Genomic DNA, 22,558 nt, shown 5'->3' on the forward strand with positions numbered 1-22,558 from the left:
AATGAAAATGAGGTCAAGGTCATATGAACCCTGCCAGACAGACATGTACAAATTATAATCATTCCATACACCAAATATGTTTGACCTATTGCTTAAAGTATCTGATTAACTGACAAAATTACGAAAACTTATCATTGACCAATGAACCATAAAAATGAGGTCAAGGTCATATGAACCCTGCCAGACAGACATGTACATCTCAAAATTGTTCCATACCTTCAATATAATTGACCTATTGCTTATATCTGAGAAATAGACCAACCAAAAAAACACTAAAAATTGTCCAATGAACCATGAAAATTAGATCAAGGTGAAACCTGCAAGACGGACATGTACACCTGACAATCATTCCATACACCATATAAAGTGGCCCTATTGCTTATAGTATCTGAGAAATAGACCAAACAACAAAAACTAAATATTGTCCCATGAACCATGAAATTGAGGTCAAGGCCAGATGAAACCTGTCAGTTTGACATGTACACTTTACAATCATTCCATACACCAAATATAGTTGATCTTTGGCTTACAGTATCTTAGATACGGACTTGACCACGCAACTTTAACCTTGAACACTGACAGGCATGGGGTAATCGTAATCAGTAATCGTAATCAGCTGTAATCGATTACAATTTTCAATGTAATCACATGTAATCAGTAATCATGCAATCTCTGATTAATTGTAATTGTAATTTAATCGATTACAATGTAAAACAAGTGTAATCATGTTTACTTTTAGATTACTTTTTGATTACATTCATATGATTACTTGCCGATTACAAATTTTGTATATGAAAATAGTTTTTGATATACAAGCATGAATAAAACAAAATTTCAAACTAGTATTTACTATTATTGATTCTATCTATTTACATAAAAACATTTTATGTTCCCTGATGGAACACTTCTGATATTAACTCTAATTTAAGCTTACACAAAATTTTGTTATAACTACATGGACATTCATTTCATTTGAAGATTAATTTGGGGAATTTGATTCCAATTTTGACTGTGATGATCGAAATAAATGAGCCCACTTAAATAATTATGGAATTTAGAACCAAATTCTGTTTTTTTACAATTTGTATAAATTTTGTTTTCCATAAATATTTTTAATATGTGCTTTCTAAGCATATCAGGTATTGAAATTTTTCATAGACATAATGAAAATAAACTACTTATAACTTAATTAATAATTGCAATATAGACAATTAATTTTAATACCCAAGCCCATTGTTTGTCTAAAAAATTGAAGTAGTGACTAACACCTGTAAAAACATATGTATGTGTCAATGAAGTCCCAACAGACAATAAAACTATTTGATTATTAACTTTTCATTATACATGTTATTTGTTCAGGTTTTTTTTTAATTGAAAATTTGCAATGGGCTAAACAATAATATAAAAACAAAGTTATTTCTTTTACAGAGAAATGACACTTGTCTGTGCTATCAAACAATACACATGTTACAGTGCTCCAAGTCCAAGTTCTTAATAACATGAATATGTAAGCTACATACATAAATTAAAAAAAAACATGATTTTTCAATAAGTAGCTTTTTTATGTAGGGATAAAAAAGTTTGTATAAAATTCTGAAATATCACAATGTAATTGTGAGTAATCTAAAGTAATCATGTTTACTTTAAAGAAAAGTAATCTAATGTAATCAATTACATTTGAATTGATGTGTAACTGTAATGTAATCGATTACATTAAATTAGCGAAGGTAATTGTAATTTAATCAAATAAATGCATTTCAAAGTAATCGACCCCATCCCTGATCACTGATCCATGGAATAAGGTCGAGGTCAGGTGAACCCTACCTGGCAGATATGTAGACGTTGCAAGGAACCCCTTTACCAAGTATAGTTATCCTATTACTCATAAGTACTTCACTTAACAAAAAAGAAACTGTTTTTTTTTAAGCAATCACTAAACCATGAAAATGAGGTCAAGGACATTAGACATATGACAGACGGAAAATTCATAAATAAGGTATCTGCATACACTGTATGAAGCATCCAGGTCTTCTATCTTCTGAAATTTAAAGCTTTAAACAAATAGTTTATGCCGTCGCCGAGGTTGTTATACCTATGTCTCGCTTACTGCGATTTTCTTTGCAGGCAAGACAAAAATGGTCTTTTCATGTGCAAAAACTAACTGGTTTTTCTGATTTTTCTGCAAATTTCAGGGTAGATCTAGTGATCAATCTTACATAGTTTTTCTCTAACTGCTTTAGTTTTTGAGTTATAAGCCCAAAAACTGCAGTTTTAGCCCAAAAACTGCAGTTTTATCCATAGGCTCTATTTTTTAACCTGTTGTGGCCATGCTATTTATCGTATAGGAACAATATTATAATAGTTAGCAGATAATATGCCATACATCATTATTGCTAAATTTCGAAACATTTTGGGCTTTGTGGACTCAGATATTTTTTTTAAAGTCACGACAGATGACAGAAGCTCACTTGGACCTTAATCTGGAAATACCCCAAATCTTCAAATAAACCATAAATCATAGTTTAAGTCCATCTAAAGTGACAAACAATTATTGAGTAAGATTAAGGTTTTCATATAATGGAAACATTTAGTAGTAGATGATAAGGATAAGGAAGCAATAAATACCACAATTGAAGAGACAGATAACACCATGGGCAAACGAAAAAAGATGAACAAACAAAAGTGGACAAAATATTATCATTGGGACATTGTAGAGAGACTTATTTTACACTCACCATTATATGTGTGGATATTACCCTGGTGCAAGTAGTCCTGAATTATAGACTGTTTAGGAGGTATAAAAACTCAAAGGACCAAAAATATCAAAGGCCAATTGAGGGTGCCAGGGCCCACCACTCACCCCCTCTCGTATGAAGAACACAAACAGGCAAACATGGTTAAAACATAGATATCTTTTCATCCATGATATAAATAATCACTTAAAAAAACTAGTTGCTCTAAAATGCCTGTTTTGCTCACCTGGGTGAATGTGTATCTTCTGTAATGCCAAATCTCCAACATTTTACAATAGAATATAATTCATGACTAAATTACTTTTTTCTGAATCTTGTATTTGCTGAAATTTTTTTCTTCTGTATACCAGTATCGACCGTAGTTTTAACCCAAAATGCCAAAAAATTGGGTACAAATCTATTTCTCCTTTAATGTTGGCCTATTTCTAGATCTCTTCTTGCTGATCATTATGACTTTTACTGTTTCTCTATTTCTTTTTATCAAATGCAAAAAATAGGTAACTAGAGGCTCTAAAGAGCCTGTGTCGCTCACCTTGGTCTATGTGCATATTAAACAAAGGACACAGATGGATTCATGACAAAATTACAAAAATTTACAAAATTTATGAAAATTGTAAAAAGTTGACTATAAAGGGCAATAACTCCTTAAGGAGTCAACTGACAATTTTGGTCATTTTGACTTATTTGTAGATCTTACTTTGCTGTACATTATTGCTGTTTACAGTTTATCTCTATCTATAATAATAATCAAGATAATAACCAAAAGCTGCAAAATTCAGGGGCAGCAACCCAACGTGTTGCCTGATTGGTCTGAAAATTTCAGGGCAGATAGATCCTGACCTAATGAACAATTTTATCCCTGTCAGATTTGCTCTAAATGCTTTGGTTTCAGAGATATGAGCCAAAAACTGCATTTTACCTATGTACTTTTTTTTAGCCATGTCGGCCAACTTGGTTTGCGGGCGGGGTCATCGGACACATTTTTTAAACTAGATACCCTAATGATGATTGTGGACAAGTTTGGTTAAATTTGTCTTAGTAGTTTCAGAGGAGAAGATTTTTGTAAAAGATTACAAAAATTTACGAAAAATGGTTAAAAATTGACTATAAAGGGCAATAACTCCTTAAGGAGTCAACTGACCATTTTGGTCATGTTGACTTATTTGTAGATCTTACTTTGCTGAACATTATTGCTGTTTACAGTTTATCTCTATCTATAATAATTTTCAAGATAATAACCAAAAACGGCAAAATTTCCTTAAAATTACCAATTCAGGGGCAGCAACCCAACAACGGGTTGTCAGATTCATCTGAAAATTTCATGGCAGATAGATCTTTACCTGATGAACAATTTTACATCAGTCAGATTTGCTCTAAATGCTTTGGTTTCAGAGATATAAGCCAAAATCTACATTTTACCCCAATGTTCTATTTTTAGCCATGGCAGCCATCTTGGTTGGTTGGCCAGGTCACCGGACACATTTTTAAAACTAGATACCCCAATGATGATTGTGGCCAAGTTTGGTCAAGTTTGGCCCTGTAGTTTCAGAGGAGAAGATTTTTGTAAAAGTTTACGGACGATGGACGACGGACACAGGAAGACGGACAACGGACGCCAAGTGATGAGAAAAGTTCACTTGGCCCTTTGGCAGGGGTATAAAAGTGGACGCTTATCATCTTATACGATATTCAATTGCATCCATAAAGAATAAAATGCTCCACAGGTCGCAGCTTGATACGACTGCAGAGGTCAAACCCTGAACAGTTGGGGGCAAGTATGGACACAACATTCAAGCTTGATTCAGCTCTAAATTTGGATTGTGATTAAATATTTGCAAGGCATAGATTGCTGACACAGAATGACTGTGGTCTAAGAACTTATAAATTTAAAATTTACTTCTTACGGTCCAAAATCCAAAATCTACATACATGGTTAGATTCAGCATATCATAGAACCCCAAGAATTCAATTTTTGATGAAATTTAACAAAGTTTAATTTTGAACCCTTTGGACTTCATTGTGGACCACTTTGATGACAGAGCCCAAAATACAAAATCTAAGTACACGATTAGATTCAGCATATCAAAGAACCCCAAATATTCAATTATTGTTGAAATAAAACAGAGTTTGATTTTGGACCCCAATTTGGACCAACTTGAAAACAGGACCTAAAATCCAAAATCTAAATTCACGGTAAGATTCAGCATATCAATAATTCGAGACCATTGATATTAGACAAGAAATAAGCAATTTATACAAAGTATTGGAAAAGTATTGTTTTTGGCCTCTTTTTCCAAACCGATTAGGGCCATAACCCCCAAAATCAATTCCAACCTTCCTTTTTTGGTATGGAACCTTGTGATGCAATTTCATAGAGATCCATACATATATACACAATTTATTGACCTGAAACAAGAAAAATGCTTATTTTTGGCCCCTAATCCCTAAACAGTTAGGACAATAACCCCCAAAATCAATCCCAAACGTCCTTTTGTGGAATTGAGCCTTGTGGTACAATTTCATAGAGATCAATACACTTATACTCAAGTAATTGTCTAGAAACCAAATGTCTTCAAACAATAAGGACAACAACATCCCCATACCAATGAAACAACTTCGATAGTCACTTGATGTTTTTGATGCTATTCATTAACAAATTTTTCAATTCCTTATTGAACTTATGAAACTTAAGTTGGAATGCCCAATGCATATGTAAAAGTATATGGCAATTAACATGGAATAATTGCAATTGACTTTGGTAAACACAACACACACACATTAAAGTATTGTAAATTGTTTAATATTTTTATGAAATTTATTTATATTTATGGTAAAAGAACACACTTGTATATGTCAAAGGAATGTTATTTATATATAGTCTGCCTAATTGTTAAACATTTCTAAAATGCCCAGTGCTTCTTGATGTTATTAAAAATTGTGCTAAAACCTCAAATGAATATCATCTTTCTTTTCTTGACCTGTAAGCCTCAATTACTGTTCTCACTCCTTTCATATTAGTGAAAATAAATGAAAAATATGGAAAAAAATTTCAGAAAAATTTATTTGTGGATTGAGTAAGTTTTAATTCCTCAATGTAAAATTTTTAACATTTGATTACTGTATGGATATCTCTCGTTCTGCATACAACCTTTTTCATGATACGATTAATATCCTTCAAATTATTTGAACATTATGTCATCCAGGTGCTGTTTGTAGCTTCAGATAAGGTATGGGTTTTTGCTCATTGTTGAAGGCAGTACAGTTACCTATAGTTGCTAACTTCTAAGTCATTTAGTCTCTACTGGAGAGTTGTCTCATTGGCAATCATACCACATCTTATTCTTTCTACATAATTCCATTTTTACCCCAATGAATCTGACACACCACAATTCTGTATTTTGAAACAATAGGCTGTTGAGGTTCATTAACATTACTGTTTGCATATACAAATTATATGTACCTATAAAAGACAGCTTGTCTTTAAAGACTATTCAGACCCACTGCTACAGCAGTGGTTTACGGTAAGCATAAAACTCAGCACTTTAATACACATATCACACATCATACATATGCTAAATTATACCAATATTTAAAGAAAATGAACACAAGTTGCATATACAAACATTAATAAAAAATAAATAAATTAGGATCAAAAATGAAAGTTCAAACAGACCTTAAACCTGTTTTCAAGATGCTAATTTAAATAGAAATCTTGCTAAACTATTAATAGAAAAATGTTCTTGTCAATATAGAAATGTTTTAACTATTTACAAAAAATTCTTGTCAATATGGAAATGCTTTAATTATTTGGGAAAATGTGTTTCTCAATATGGAAGTGTTTGAATTGTTTTAGGAAAAATGTCCTTGTCAACATGGAAATGTTTTAACAAGGATCAAGGGTTAACATGTAAATACAGAACGTGTGTTGCAATTTTAAAACAGAATTGTCCAGCAACATACAATGTTAATTCTGATAAGATTGCAATACTACATAAAAGATATCTATGGTCCTTTCAAAGTTTGGGAAACCATTAAATGTGCAATGTTTAGTAAATACTAGCTTTTTAAACTATCAGTTAATTTGGTTTCTTTATGATAAGTTAACTACCTAGTCGTTAATACTTAATTCAAATTATAACTAAATACGACATATTGCTGTGGCACATCTCAAACATTCTATGAGGTAATGCTATAATGTTATGTATATTATGCAAGAGATTAAACTTTGAGAGGACTTGAATGTAAAATTAAATATTACTGATTTCCAAAATGTTTGTCAGGTGACTTCAGTCATTCATTCTAATCTAAATATCTTGTACTGTCGAACAATGAACAACAGTTGTTAGTTACTGTATTTAAAACTATGAAGTTGACAGTCAAATGAAATGTACAATTAGAAACAAAGGAGTGCAACACCTAAAGACTACCCTGATTTTCTGACGCAGCAGATATATCCCTTTTCTATTTCTGAAATCTCTAAGCATTACAATACTGATTGATGATCATATGAAATACTGGGATTTTTTTTAGATCATATTGGAGAAATCTTTAATAAATTTGAATGGAATAAATGAAAAACACTTTATGAATTTTAATCATTTTATCTTACAATTTTTGAAAGGGGTTTATCTATTAGATTTTGATGTACTTTTGAAAGTTTTTTCTATCTGACTGTTTTGCTGTTCTTTCTATGTTATGTAGTTTTAAAATAAACAATCTGGATAGAATTGGAGTCATTTATATAAATAACTAGTGAAACATGCCTTACAGTCTGTAGAAACATCATCACACAGTGGCGGATCGGGGGGGTTCCGGGGGTTGGAACCCCCCTTTTTTTGGACGATCAATGCATTTGAATGGGGACATATAGTTGGAACCCCCCCTTTATCCTGGGTTAGGAACCCCCCCTTTTATAAATGGCTGGATCCGCCCCTGTCAGAGTGAAAAGGAAACAATCCATTGTGACCCATTTGCAGTGCATCTCTACCAAGCTCATTCAAACAACTTATATATAAATCTAGCGACTCAAAGACTCATCACAAAATAAGTTCTTTGATTGAGAACAACTAACGTCAAAAAATATAAATACTCATGAAAATTATATACATAAATAAAAAATACTATTTTAAACACATTGCTTGTAAAAAAAAAACAATAAGTAACAAAAATATATTCTCAACAACATTATAAAACTAATAAGTTATTTAACGTAACTAGGTAGGAGCTTAACATTGTATGACATTACACTTGGTTGTATTACTGTCCACATTTATTCAAAGTCAAAATTTCTAAAAATTCTTGCTTGAATTATATATTCATTGTAAATACTTCTCTGTAAAAGTAACAGTTGATATACACAATATAACTTTAAGAAGTTTTTCCACATCCTAATATCAGTATCAAATGACATTTCGTTAAACATTTTAAACCATTATGTAAAATCTTCTTGGTGAAAAACTTTTACAATAATAATGGTCCCACAGGTAAATAAATGTGAAAATGTAATACAATATAATGTTTAAGCCATACTCATCTACCAGTTTTAACAATTCACATTTATACATCAAATCTATATCCTTGTTCACAACATTGATTGGTGTGATTTTGTACATGTTAGTAATTATAATACAAAATGGAAGGGCTGTTTTTAATACTATAAAAATGTATCATTCTAATGCTATGGTTGGAATGTTTGGAATTGGACGGATTTATGTGCTATGTTTCATTTCACAACATAAATCATAAAATAATTGGAAAATATTTCCAAACAATTTAATAAACTGACTTTATTAGGTGGTGAGGTAGGAAAAAATCTCAAACCATTTCTTCAGTGAGAGGCAAGACATGTTATCATATACAAATAATTTGCTACACACTTCATATAAGTCATTCCATGAAATTTTACCCCATTACAAGCACAATTATTTACACCAGAAATTGTAAGGTTATCAGAATTTGCCAGTAAAAAAAACAAGTCATGATTTATTGTGATTCTTTTCCTTAGAAATGGGAAAAGGTTGGATACTTAAAAACTAATTAACCTTGTCAAGGGTGATATTAAGTTATATCTTTATGTTTTCTTTTGTCTAATTAGAGTTAAGATCTGTTAAACATATCTTTTTTTAATTGGTGGGTTGTTGTCAGTTCACGTAAATCTCACATCGCCCTTTTTATTCATATAAGGTGCATTTCAAAAAGAAAATATAGAACTACATTCAGTTTTCATATCCAGCCACATTGCTAGACAAAGGGAGATAACTAATGTTCACTACATCTCCAACCCCAACGATTTTTTTTGAAAACCAATTAATGAACGAATTTGATATTTTAAAAACTACATGGAAATATGACAAAATTGCAAATAAATCTACTTTATGAAAAATGTCAATTACAAATGAAATTGGAATAGAATCACCTCAGCATATGTAGGAGTTACAATTATAATGAATAATGCTAATTTCTGAATGCCTTAATTTCTAAACAGCAATGTATGGCTAATCCTTATTCATTTTTTCAGTCATGATTGTGTCAAAAATAGAAATTCTATCAAATACTCACTCTTTTTACAACATTTTTATTCTTTCTGCACAATAAATATTTTTTAAAGGTAAAATTTATTGTTGATAAGCCCTCTATAGTACATTACAAGTTGTACCACGTAAACTATCTTAAATACTATACAATTTACAAGGGTATTCTTGGAATCTAATTCCAACAAAACATACAAGAATTGTGTCGGACATCATTGTATTACCTCATTCCTATAAATAGATCACCAACATGGAAATGTACAAATATCAGCAGTATAGTTTTGCACAACCATTTTAAACCAATCACAGTTTTTTCGTCTTTTACAATTAATTCAGATCTCTTATTTACCACCAAGTCATTCCACTTTTTTTTACATCCTCATATTAAATATGATAATGATTTGGTCCATTAATACACATAAAATCTAAATTATCCTTTACTTATTTTTGCTTGTTCTTCTAAAAATAACAATTGGTCCACTAAGAAACAATCACTGGGATTTTTAACAAATTTTCTAAGTCCTTGCATAATGTCTTCTTCGGCTGAATCCAATGAATTTTGCTTTTCATATCTTGCTTTCTTCAGGTAGGTGTATGCCTTTTCAAATGCTTCTTCTCCAAGATATTTCTGACATTCACTGAATCCAAGTTAAGGAATTCTAATTTTTTTGTATTTAAGAATATTTTATTATTGATAAATATTACTTAGCTAACTTAGTTTACCAATAAATTACTACTTATTCATACAAGCACTTAGTGCTTTAGTTCAAACTTCTTTTAATCATAGCATTACCTAATTTTTTATTTCATAAAATGCAAAGTACAAAAAAAAATAAAACAAAGTGGAGATCAATCAAAACATTAAATATAGAAATAAATCAATTGTAAACAACAGCTAATCCTATCAACCTTATCTCCAACTATTTTTGTTAGTTTCAATAACTTTGATATAACAAACATCAACTGCATAAATATATATATATATTTCTCTAATTCTTACCCGATTTATCCTTTTCCTGACCTGTTGATTATTTTTATTAAATCAACATGTAGTTTGTTTGATCTTAGTTCTTCATTGGTCAATATTCAATTATGACGTCAAATTTTCTTGCTTTCCTCTGAATTTCTTATTGTGACGTCATGAAAAAGGCGATCATGTCTGATGACGTCACATAGAAAGAACACATCTTTTGCAGATAAGTCGAAAAGAAGTTTTAAAAATTGTCTGTATATCGCCTATAAATCATTAAAGATGCAGATCCCACCACCTCGTGTAATACAATATTTATCCACTCTCGACGCTTAAATTTTAAATAGTTAAAACCCTCAGCCAACCTTGTGTTCTAAATTTGAAAATTTAACTGTCTTGAGTAGATAAATATCATATCACACTTGATGCAGTGGTAGAATCTATATATATATGTAGAAATCTGAACCGCGATGGCCACGCTGATGTGCGATGGTTTAACGCTGAAGTGCGTTTTTGATCACGCCAAATTGCGATGGTGGCATTGTGATGCTATCTTGTTGGTACCTACGCCGAAGTGCATTGGTGGTTACGCTGAAGTGCGATGGATTAAATAATTCATATTTTCAATGCTTTTCATGTTCACATGCCGATGTAGAAGTCAATTTGTTTGTAAGAAGTAGCTTTTTGTTATTGTTTTACATGTACAATATCGAAAGTATAACCCGTTTAATTAAAACCAGTCATGATAAAAAGTCATTGCATTTTCAATTTTGACTGTAACGGCGTAGTGTACATTATACTTTGTAAATAGCTTTAAAAAAACAGTCATTCATACAATTGTTCAGAAACTGATGCTACATGCAGAAGCTATTTTCCTTTAAAACCAGTACCCATTACAATGACTAAAAAATGTGGTAGTTGTTTTAGATGCAAATACCTATTGGTAAGTCAGACAAAATAAATGAAAAATCTTTACGCTGCTGTAAATAAGAGAGATTATCGATGTTTTTTACTGCAACTGGAGAAAAATATTGAACTTATGATATCTATATACTAAATTATAAATAAAAATTCAAGCTCATATTAATTGGACATCACACGTCTTATAGACCATCGCACATCAGTGAAAGGACCATCGCACTTCAGCGTCCCCATTGCATATCCGAGTCCTATATATATATATATATATATATGTGTTCTTGTCTGAAAAGGATACGCTCTGAGATTTTTTATTTTCTGTTCTCTAACTACAGGTCCAAATGCTCCTGCATCATGATCGTCTTGAAATGTCATGGTTGATTCTATAAAAGAAAATGAAATATGATAACTTATTTATAGTTATAGTTTGAACAAATATATTTCAAATGTATACCAAAAGTGAATAAAATGCTCCGCAGGGGCGCAGCTTGATACGACCGCAGAAGTCAAACCCTGAACAGTTGGGGCAAGTATGGACACAACATTCAAGCTTGATACAGCACTGAATTTGGATTGTAATTAAATATTTGACACAGCATAGGTTTCTGACACAGAATGAAAGTGGTCTAAGAACTTAAAAAAATTTTAATTTACCTATTCAAACCATATAATTATAATTTGCTTTTATATAAATCAGAAATAACCAATTTAAAATGGAAAATTTTAAAGAAAAAAAAAGGAAACCCCCCCCCCCCCCAAATTTTTTGAACCCCCTTATGATTCATCACCCCCAAACTCAATCCCAGCCTTCCCTTTTGTTGTATGGTACCTTGCAGTACAATTTCAGAGAGATTCATACACTTGAACACAAGTTATTGTCTGAAAACTAGGAAAATGCTTGTTTTTTGGCCCCTTTTTGGCCTCAAATTCCTAAACGTTTAGGGCAATTACCCCCAAACTCAAACCCAGCTTTCCCTTTGTGATATGGAACCTTGCAGTACAATTTCATAAAGATCCATACACTTACACACAAGTTATTGTCCTGAAACTAGAAAATAGCTTGTTTTTTGCCATTTTATGGCCCCTAATTACTAAAATTTTGAGGCAATTACCCCCAAAATCAATCCCAGCATTCCCTTTGTGGTATGGTACCTTGCAGTACAATTTCAGAGAGATCCATACACCTGAATACAAGTTATTGTCTGGAAACTGGAATAAACAGCTGCGCCATGAGCGCATGATACGCCCTTCGTCTTTGTGTGTGAATTTTTATGCAATAAGCATAAATAGTTTCTGACATATGGCGTGACATGCGAAAACCCCCTTTTTTTTTTTACAAAAAACTCAATATCTCTAAAATAAAATTTTGAATCAAAACCAAAAAGTATACAGATCTTAAGATTAATATAACTAAGAAGTGTGTAAAATTTTAAGCAATAATCATAAATCGTTTTTGAGATACGGCGCGACATGTGAAAACCCCCCCTTTTAAAAAAAAAAAAAAATCAATATCTCAAAAATAAAATTTTGAATCAAAACCAAAAAGTATACAGATCTTTAGATTAATATAACTAAGAAGTGTGTAAAATTTTAAGCAATAATCATAAATCGTTTTAGAGATACGGCGCGACATGTGAAAAACCCCTCCCCCTTTTTTTACAAAATACTCAATAACTCAAAAATAAAATTTTGAATCATCACCAAAAAGTATACAGATCTTAAGGTTAATATAACTAAGAAGTGTGTAAAGTTTTAAGCAATAATCATAAACTGTTTTTGAGATACAGCGCGACATGTGAAAAAAACCCTCCCCCTTTTTTTAACAAAATACTCAATATCTCTAAAATAAAATTTTGAATCATCACCAAAAAGTATACAGATCTCAAGATTAATATAACTAAGAAGTGTGTAAAGTTTTAAGCAATAATCATAAATTGTTTTTGAGATACGGTGCGACATGTGAAAAAAAACACACACCTGTTTTAGTTACTAAGTCCCGTAACTCAAAAAGTTTTAATCTTATTTTCACCAAAAAGTATACAGATCGTTTGACCATCAGGCCAACCTTAAAAATATGTTTGTTTGCAGTTTTCCGAAAAATATTTTATTTTATCAGCCAGAATAAAGTTTAAACAAGCAGTTTAACACAAACCGAGTTTCTTGTGAAGAAAAAAACATTTTAAAACAACAAACACTGAAAACCAACATGAAATGAACAGGCATTTTCAGGTAAACACCTTTTTAACCAAAACTGAAACCCAACATAGTGTCATTTTACAATTTATGACATAAATTTATGATATTATGAAATACTGGAACACTTATAAACAAGAAATGACTAGAATTGTTGTAAAGAAACATATTCACTGACATATATGCATCTTTACCAGAATGTTTTCATGAGTCGAGTATTTGCATCAGAAAAATGAAGATATTAAAGATAATTTAGGAGTGTGTTAAAAAAAATCGACCAATGAATTTTCCTCAATTGAAAAAAAAGACAACTTAAAAAAAATATATCAGACATCTGACTGTTATAAAGGTTATATTTGGAAAGATATGTTGATGCCAGGCTTTAATTATAACAAACAAAAATCTTAAGACTAGCTTTGGGGTGAAATCCATAGCACCCCATTAAAAGTAAATGGTCTGTACTTATATGTTTTGACTGCATAAAAAAATCAGAAGCATAGCTCCTAGCTAAGGACATATTTCAATTCAATTCACACAGGCCGCACAGTTTGGGTACTGATATTTAATATTGTAAGAGAGAGAATAATTGCAATGAGTGGGACAGCCCCCCTTATCCTAAAGGAGCATACTCATTGCAATGGATGATGGATTTGATACAGAGAGAATATATTTATTTCTCAAGCCAACCATTCATTTTCTCTACATCTTTGTGTAGTTTGTGTGGCTTCTTATTGATTTAACATTTCAAATGCGTCCTTCCACCGTACAGGCGTGTTTACAGGTATCCATGAAGTCACGGAGGAGTGGTTTCATCTTTGTCGTCTTCACGACGATTAAAAAAAATATGGCATACTTCAGGCTGCTGTCGAATTGTTGAACCACTGATATTGCATTTGGTTCCATAAAGTCAGTCTCAAAAGATTCTGTATTCGATTTGTTTGAGACAGAAACGGTTATCGTGTCGGTTTTATGAATATCCGCTGCATCATCGTCAATGATATCTGACATCGAAGACATCATTCCGTGTGCAATTCTGCCTGAATCAGTATAAACAGTTTACTGTGAAACTTTTCTGTATATTATCTGTCTTAAAATTGACAGAAGACGACAGAATAAAGTACTCCTCCATGACTTCGTGGATACCTGTAAACAATCTCCATGCGGAGCGTCTTTTTACCACAGAACACCACAGAATACCACAGAAGACCACAGAATACCACAGAACACCCAAAATATACCACAGAACTACACAAAATACAATAAAACTCTAAAATATACCACAGAACATTGAATTACTTTACAAAATGAAAAACTAATAATTCAGAATTATATTATTTTTATAATTCGGGCTACACTAATGACAGGACAATTGACCGGTTGAGATTTACATTTCTTTAATGATCATAACTTTTTTGTTATTTGGTAGATTTTTTTTTATATTTCGAGACCTTTGAGATACTAAACTATATTTTATAAAAATCTTTTGAAAACAATTTATAACAAAAAAAAATGATTTTCTATAAATAAATGTTTTTCTACAAAAAAAAAAAATGATTTTCTATAAATAAATGTTTTTCTATAAAAAATGTTTTTCTATAAAAAAAAAATGTTTTTCTATAAAAAAAAAAAAGGCTTTTTCTGTAAAAAAAGGTTGACTTGACATGATGAATTTTACCGGCGCCAATTACACTATTATAAGATTAAGCAGGAACATATATATTGACTATATAGATATACTGTTCCCAGGATTAACTTTGTTCTCCCAATTCTGAATGCCATCTGATTATGCAAGGTATAATTCAATTAAATGGTTTATTCCTCCTAAAATCTTGTATGTCATTTGTAAGAAATGCATGTAGAAATAGAAGGAATAGTTGAATAAACAAGGGATTCATCAGATTAGATTGTCAAAACATAATGCTTATTAACTTCAGGTAAATATTCATAAAACCTAACGAGTTAATTTTCATCAATGTTCAGTTTGAAAATATTAATAGTAAAAAATATAAAAAAAAGTTCTAACAAAAGGCTTTGGCACAGCTACGAATCATATTAACATCTGCAAATAAAAACACTAATTTCTGTTTATCATCAAAAGACATAAAATCACTATTAAAATGTGTTGCTTCATCAAATAATTTTTTTCTCTAAAATCGTCATATAAAGGACACGATAAAATAACATGGGCTTCATCTTCTAAAATATCCTTACATTAACTACCACAGACTCGCTCCTCTAAAAGTAATTTTTCAAATCTCCCTGTTTCGATTCTTAGTGGTGCTACACAACATCGAAATTTGACAAAAGAACTCCTTTGTGAAAATGACATTGGAATTGTACAATAAGTTTCCGTTTCAAAACTGTTCTTAAATAAATTATATGTTCGAAGTTTGTTACCAGCTTTACCAATCTAATTAAAATATAGATCTCTGATTTCGTTATACTACATATGAGCTTGTTTTCGTTGCCATTGTTTTTCAAAGATTGGAATAGAAGGAATATTTATTTTCAAAATGTAGGAATAGCAGGAAGACACCCAATTAAATGTATTTGATGTCTCAGGTGTGAAAACTTAAATGATCGACATGTTAATTGGCTTGATGAATTGGTGATTACGACGAGTGTCAAAATTAGATAATCTAGTTAAATTTTGGTACTTTTAATGTGCCGGTGAACTCGCTCAGATCATCATTTTGGACTCAAAATATAGAATCTATATAGTAATGCTACATATGCCAGTTTTTAATTATTTAGATGCAGTTCAACTATTTCTAAATGCATGCAAAATTTCGTAAAAATCTGAAATATTGTCCAATGACTTTTATTTCATCTCAAGTAAAGTATGTGTATACAATGTTTCATCTGAATTGCCGACAGTATTTGTTTTGAACTGCATCAAGTGTATCAAGAATCTATTCAGTGTTTCAAAAGCCAAGCTAATGTACTAGTTTGTGATGTCCATCTGAGTTGCCGCTAGTGTTGTCAGAGAACGTTTTCCATGGACAATGCTGGAGAAAACTACCAACATGCCTTTACACAATTTAAGGCTCTGCATAAATTCTATACATAAATTGGAGAAGATACACACATATCAAAAGAAAAGTCCCAAATCATCAAATTTGAAATTTTTGACTATTATAAAGACACACTTATAATGTTTTATTAGTCAACTCAAATAACTGTCCAACAACAACTTTAAATATCTTTTTGAAAGTATTTGGTAGCCCTTAAAGGACTGCTTTATATATTATTCAATATTTAATAATATACATGTACTTATTCATATTGTAACAACACTTAACATAAAATTAAACAAAAATGACAACCACAACGATAAATTCTGGTATATACAAAATAGATTTAAGATATAATTACGTTATGCATCTCAGTAAACATTCAAAAAAATGGAAGAAAAAAAATAACAAGAAAAAATTAAAATGTATTTAAAAAAAAAGTAAAATGTCACAAATATACCCCAGAATTACAATTGTTGTGACTTTAAATATTTTTGTATATTATGGTTTTAATACCGGTAGGTGTTTTTGGTATAGACGGTAGACCCAATAATAGGCCAATTCAGTTGGGGGCGTAGCGATAGTGAGTCGACCCTAAATAGAAAAATTAAATTTATTTGAATAATAAATGTCAAATTATAAAAAGAATTAACAATAACAATAACATAATGTCTGAAGTATTTATATTTCGAAGTTCTGTGGTATATTTTTGGTGTTCTGTGGTATTCTGTGGTGTTCTGTGGTATTCTGTGGTGTTCTGTGGTAAAAAGACGCTCCCATCTCCATGTGCTTTACCATTAAAGGGTCCGATGTACGCTTGACAGGAAGGGAAGAAAAACCAAACTTCAAACATGTAATTGACCTAGACTCGAAATCAATTCCGGAAACGACCCGAAATTCCGGATCGAGTCAATAGAAGTATTAAAAATAATTTCTTCAAATTAAAAGCAATAAAATGTTCACAGTCGGGCGGATTTTCGAAGGTCAGTCGGTAAACTGCAAACAAACAATATTTTAATCTAAGCCTCATAAGAAACAACTATGTTAAGTTTCATGAAATTTGGATAAGTCATTCTCAAGTTACGGTGCGACATGTTGACGCCGGACAGACAGACGCCGGACATTTGTATAACATAATACTTCCCGTCAAAAATTTGACGGGCGTATAAAAATGCTTATTTTTGGCCCCTTATTCCTAAACTTTTTGGGCAATTACCCCCAAACTCAATTCCAGCTTTCCCTTTGTGATATGGAACCTTGAAGTACAATTTCATAAAGATCCATACACTCACACACAAGTTATTGTCATGAAACTAGAAAAATGCTTGTTTTTTGCCCCTTTTTGGCCCCTAATTCCTAAAATTTGGAGGCAATTACCCCCAAAATCAATCCCAGCATTCCCTTTGTGATATGGATCCTTATGATACAATTTCAGAGAGATCCATAGACTTACACACAAGTTATTGTCATGAAACTAGAAAAATGCTTGTTTTTTTGCCCCTTTTTGGCCCCTAATTCCTAAAATTTGGAGGCAATTACCCCCAAAATCAATCCCAGCATTCCCTTTGTGATATGGAACCTTGTGATACAATGTCAGAGAGATCCATACACTTACACACAAGTTATGTCTGGAAGTTACAAAAATGCTTATTTTTGGCCCCTTTTTAGCCCCTAATTCCTTAACTGTTGGTACCACAACCCCCAAAATCAATCCCCACCTTCATTTTGTGGTATTGAACCTTATGGTAAAATTTCATTGAGATCCATTCACTTAAACTAAAGTTAGAGTGCGAAAACTATTGTGTCTTCGGACGACGACGACGACGACGACGCCAACGTCATACCAATATACGACCACAAAAATTTTTTTGCGGTCGTATAAAAATTTGTAAATTATGGCTTTATCATTTTTGTGTTGCTATAGAATCTATCAATATTGTATATGAATATTATTGATATGAGTAGCTAACATCATGAGCTTATGGAAGAAACAACTGCTTTTTATGCTTTATCTTTTTATAATTTATTTTATTTTATGTGTTTAATGAAAGTTTGTTGTTCACTTTCGTTGGGGCAAATTAGCAGAAATACTTTAGCCCTCAACAATTCTCTGTTTATTTTGAATTCAAACTTTTCTTGCAGCACATTTTCCCTTGAAAATACCACCTTTTAATATATCTATAGAAAAAAATTTGTATACCTAACTTAATTCAAGGTGAAACAGCTAAAGCAACAGCATCAAAATCTAAACAAATTTTTTGGAAATTCAAATTTCTTATTAAAGACCCTATACATTAACTATTTTAGTAAGTCAATAGCTTTCAATAAGCTGAGGTCCACATGCTGCCATGGAAATCTGCACATGTTGTCATTTTTATTTTTTGAGATGTACAATCTAATATTAGCTTCAAGAGGCTAAATAGTTGTGATATCTACAATTGCCATTGTTATACAAATATTCTTGCTTTCAATATTAGTTATTTGATAAAAGGTAGATATACAGGGTGAAAATTGTATCCAATATTACTCTGAATAGTCATGTGACTAAGTGAAATACCTGCATCATCCCCTTTATCAAGGACATCCTTTAAGAGTTCATAAAACTGGCCTTCCTCTCCGACAGATGTCGACACTGAGTTAGGCACAATTGTACCCTGTTCTGAATTTCTGTGTACAACAGTTTCCATCTCGTCGTCAGAACTTGATTTATCAAAATCTTCATATTGAGAATAATATGTATCAGCCAATTCTGGATTGTCAGGTATACCTGAAAATTAAGGGGAATAAAAACAATTACTTATCTACAGATTTTCAATTAATTAATAAATAAACACACTTAAAAAATTTCTTCTATAGATTTCATGCATTTTAAAGGACAAATATTCAGATGAATGAAAAAAAAACCTAATTGAACAATTTGAAAATAAGAAACATGAACTCAAAAACATTGTCATCTTTTGATTAGTATTGGACTACAAAAACCAATTAGAGGTATGAAAGTTTAATATATTGAGCAATGGTATTCCTAGTATAATACCCATCCTGTAATGTTAAATTCTACCATTCTAGACGGAAAGAGGATACACAGCTCAAATCTTATTACATCATAAGTATTCTGATTACTTATAAACAGTAAGTTTTATCAACTTAAATGCTTCAAAACTGATTGACAATTGGAACATTTTAATTCAGCACTGAATTTTACTGAGCAATTTTTTTTTATCAGACTAAAATAATGAGACTTAAAACGGAGATGAAAAAGTATACTAATTCTGAGTAAATTTTTCATTAAACAAAAAATCCGCGAATATGATGTTGTTTTCTTTTTCAACTAAACAAGGTGACATCATAGGTTTCCAACCTAAACACCAGCCTATTGTAGGCTTCTTGTATGCTTCAGAATATAATAAAATTTGACAAAAAGAAGATTCATCCAATCAAAACCATTGATACAAGTAATTGCATTAGGTTTATTGGGTTTTTTTTATCTTCCATATTCTTCCTAGTCTTTTTAAAATTTTTATATTAAATGCAGATTCATCATTTCTATTGAAACCTAAACAATTTCACTGGATGATATCATTAATGTTTCATTTTCAACCTGCCGTGATACAATAAAATATGCATCTTTTTTCTGGTATAAATGTGACACTGGACAACTCCATCTTATTTGTTTTATGAATGAAATTAAATGCAATCTTGATAAATTTTTGAATAAAAAAATTGACCACACAAATATGGTAACTACAGGGTAGAATAAAGTAATTGTAAGAAAAGTTGGAATAAAACCCTAGATTTGAAAGTTACTTTTTCAAAACTGATGTTAGTCTCAATAAATTAAGTGCCCTCTGGCATAATAGTTGGAATTACCTGGCTAGTTGAAAATACCTACTGTAAAATTCACATCTTTTTAAGTTTTTAATTAGTATTTTATTTCTGAACTATTAGAATAACAGAATTCTAAATATTGCCTCGGAAAGTGGTTATCCCATGTTTAGAGTGCCTTCCCTCAGTACCATTAATGTTTTAGGCAAACAGCTCTTTCATAAACTTCAGACTAACATTTGTACTTGGTCAGTAACATACATTGCATACTTTCCTCAAATAGAGCTTACATAAATTATGTAACCAACTAACCAAACCCTATCAATTGAAATTTAAACAGTAATACATCTGTAAATTATTACCATCTTTAAAATCTAAAGAAGAATTGGCCAGATCATATATCATCTTGTCTCTTAATGGTGTAATGGGTCGGTCTTCAGGTTTAAAGTTCAGTAAAGTATGGTGTTTCTCGGCACCAGTTAATGTTTTAGATTTGATTGTCTCTTCTTCTTCATCACTGGATTCTGTTATTTCATGCTGAATAAACACTGTGTAAGGAGAGAAAGCAAGGTGTCAAAAGCACACTATATTTAAAAAAACACTTCTACACACAAGCCCATTTCCTTTACAGATAAGTAATTATTCATCTTTATCAATTTATTTATTATGTAATGGGGGAAAAATCTTTCACTTACGTTATTGTTTACAAGCTATTTTTTTATAAATATATATATATATATATAGTTTACATATTAGAATTGGAATATTTGGAATCGACATTGTGTAAACAAAGTAAAATGAAAAATAATATAATATCTCAACTTTTCAGAAGAAAACAAAAAGTTTTTGAAAATTTTATAATTCATGCATAACTTTGCTTTATGAAAACAGGTGAACCTAAGTTATTGAGATACCAAAGTTGATCTGAGCTTATGTCTCCTTCATTAGTATGCATGCAATTAGTGCACCAAGGAAGGACAGATGAGTGCATTTAAACATCAACAAACTCATGCTTAACTAAACCAGTGCAAGAAAGTGCTGGTTGTCAATTTAATGACTGTTCAATTTACAGATTAAAAGGAAAAAGAAAACAATATTAAAAAACGAGTATCAGGAGTGAAATTGCCATTAAATTTGAAGGACAAGTAGATATTTTATTGATGTAAAAACTAGAGGCTCTAAAGAGCCTGTGTCGCTCACCTTGGTCTATGTGCATATTAAACAAAGGACACAGATGGATTCATGACAAAATTGTGTTTTGGTGATGGTGATGTGTTTGTAGATCTTACTTTACTGAACATTCTTGCTGCTTACAATTATCTCTATCTATAATGAACTTGGCCCAGTAGTTACAGTGGAAAATATTTTGTAAAATTTTACAAAATTTATGAAAATTATAAAAAATTGACTATAAAGGGCAATAACTCCTTAAGGGGTCAATTGACAATTTTGGTCATGTTGACTTATTTGTAGATCTTACTTTGCTGTACATTATTGCTGTTTACAGTTTATCTCTATCTATAATAATATTCAAGATAATAACCAAAAGCTGCAAAATTTTCTTAAAATTACCAATTCAGGGGCAGCAACCCAACAAAGTGTTGCCTGATTGGTCTGAAAATTGCAGGGCAGATAGATCTTGACCTAATGAACAATTTTACCCTATCAGATTTGCTCTAAATGCTTTGGTTTCAGAGATATGAGCCAAAAACCGCATTTTACCTTATGTACTATTTTTTGCCATGTCGGCCATCTTGGTTCGCGGGCGGGGTCATCGGACATATTTTTCAAACTAGATACCCTAATGATGATTGTGGACAAGTTTGGTTAAATTTGTTTTAGTAGTTTCATTGGAGAAGTCTTTTGTAAAAGATTACAAAAATTTACGAAAAATGGTTAAAAATTGACTATAAAGGGCAATAACTCCTTAAGGGGTCAAATGACCATTTTGGTCAAGTTGACTTATTTGTAGATCTTACTTTGCTGAACATTATTGCTGTTTACAGTTTATCTCTATCTATAATAATATTCAAGATCATAACCAAAAACGGCAAAATTTCCTTAAAATTACAAATTCAGGGGCAGCAACCCAACAACGGGTTGTTAGATTTATCTGAAAATTATAGGGCAGATAGATCTTGACCTGATAAACAATTTTACCACAATGTTAGATTTGCTCTAAATGCTTTGGTTTCAGAGATATAAGACAAAATCAACATTTTACTCCTATGTTCTATTTTTAGCCATGGCGGCCATCTTGGTTGGTTGGCCAGGTCACCGGACATATTTTTTAAACTATATACCCAAATGATGATTGTGGCCAAGTTTGGTCAATTTGGCCCAGTAGTTTCAGAG

General features: G+C 31.3%; 2 protein-coding genes across 5 annotated transcripts in view; one reads left to right on the forward strand and one right to left on the reverse strand.

Moving 5' to 3' along the window:
• The window catches only part of LOC127701048 (A disintegrin and metalloproteinase with thrombospondin motifs 18-like), a 523,205-nt gene that overhangs the window by 88,434 nt on the left and 412,213 nt on the right, over positions 1-22,558 (forward strand). The window lies entirely within an intron of this gene.
• LOC127701052 (serine/threonine-protein kinase Nek11-like) overlaps positions 5,532-22,558 on the reverse strand; it is a 34,079-nt gene continuing 17,052 nt past the window's right edge. For 2 of the 4 annotated variants that reach the window (XM_052204832.1, XM_052204831.1), the window contains exons 11-14: positions 20,566-20,751; positions 18,936-19,145; positions 11,470-11,554; positions 5,532-9,921 (exon numbers count right to left, since the gene is read on the reverse strand). In XM_052204832.1, coding sequence (XP_052060792.1) covers positions 9,714-9,921; positions 11,470-11,554; positions 18,936-19,145; positions 20,566-20,751 — 689 coding nt within the window. In that variant the 3' untranslated portion in view covers positions 5,532-9,713. The remainder of the gene's footprint in view (positions 9,922-11,469; positions 11,555-18,935; positions 19,146-20,565; positions 20,752-22,558) is intronic. The other 2 variants (XM_052204834.1, XM_052204833.1) reach the window with 1 other exon arrangement.

The sequence above is a fragment of the Mytilus californianus genome, unplaced genomic scaffold (genome assembly GCF_021869535.1).
Source record: "Mytilus californianus isolate M0D057914Y unplaced genomic scaffold, xbMytCali1.0.p SCAF_5, whole genome shotgun sequence".
NCBI lineage: Eukaryota > Metazoa > Mollusca > Bivalvia > Mytilida > Mytilidae > Mytilus > Mytilus californianus.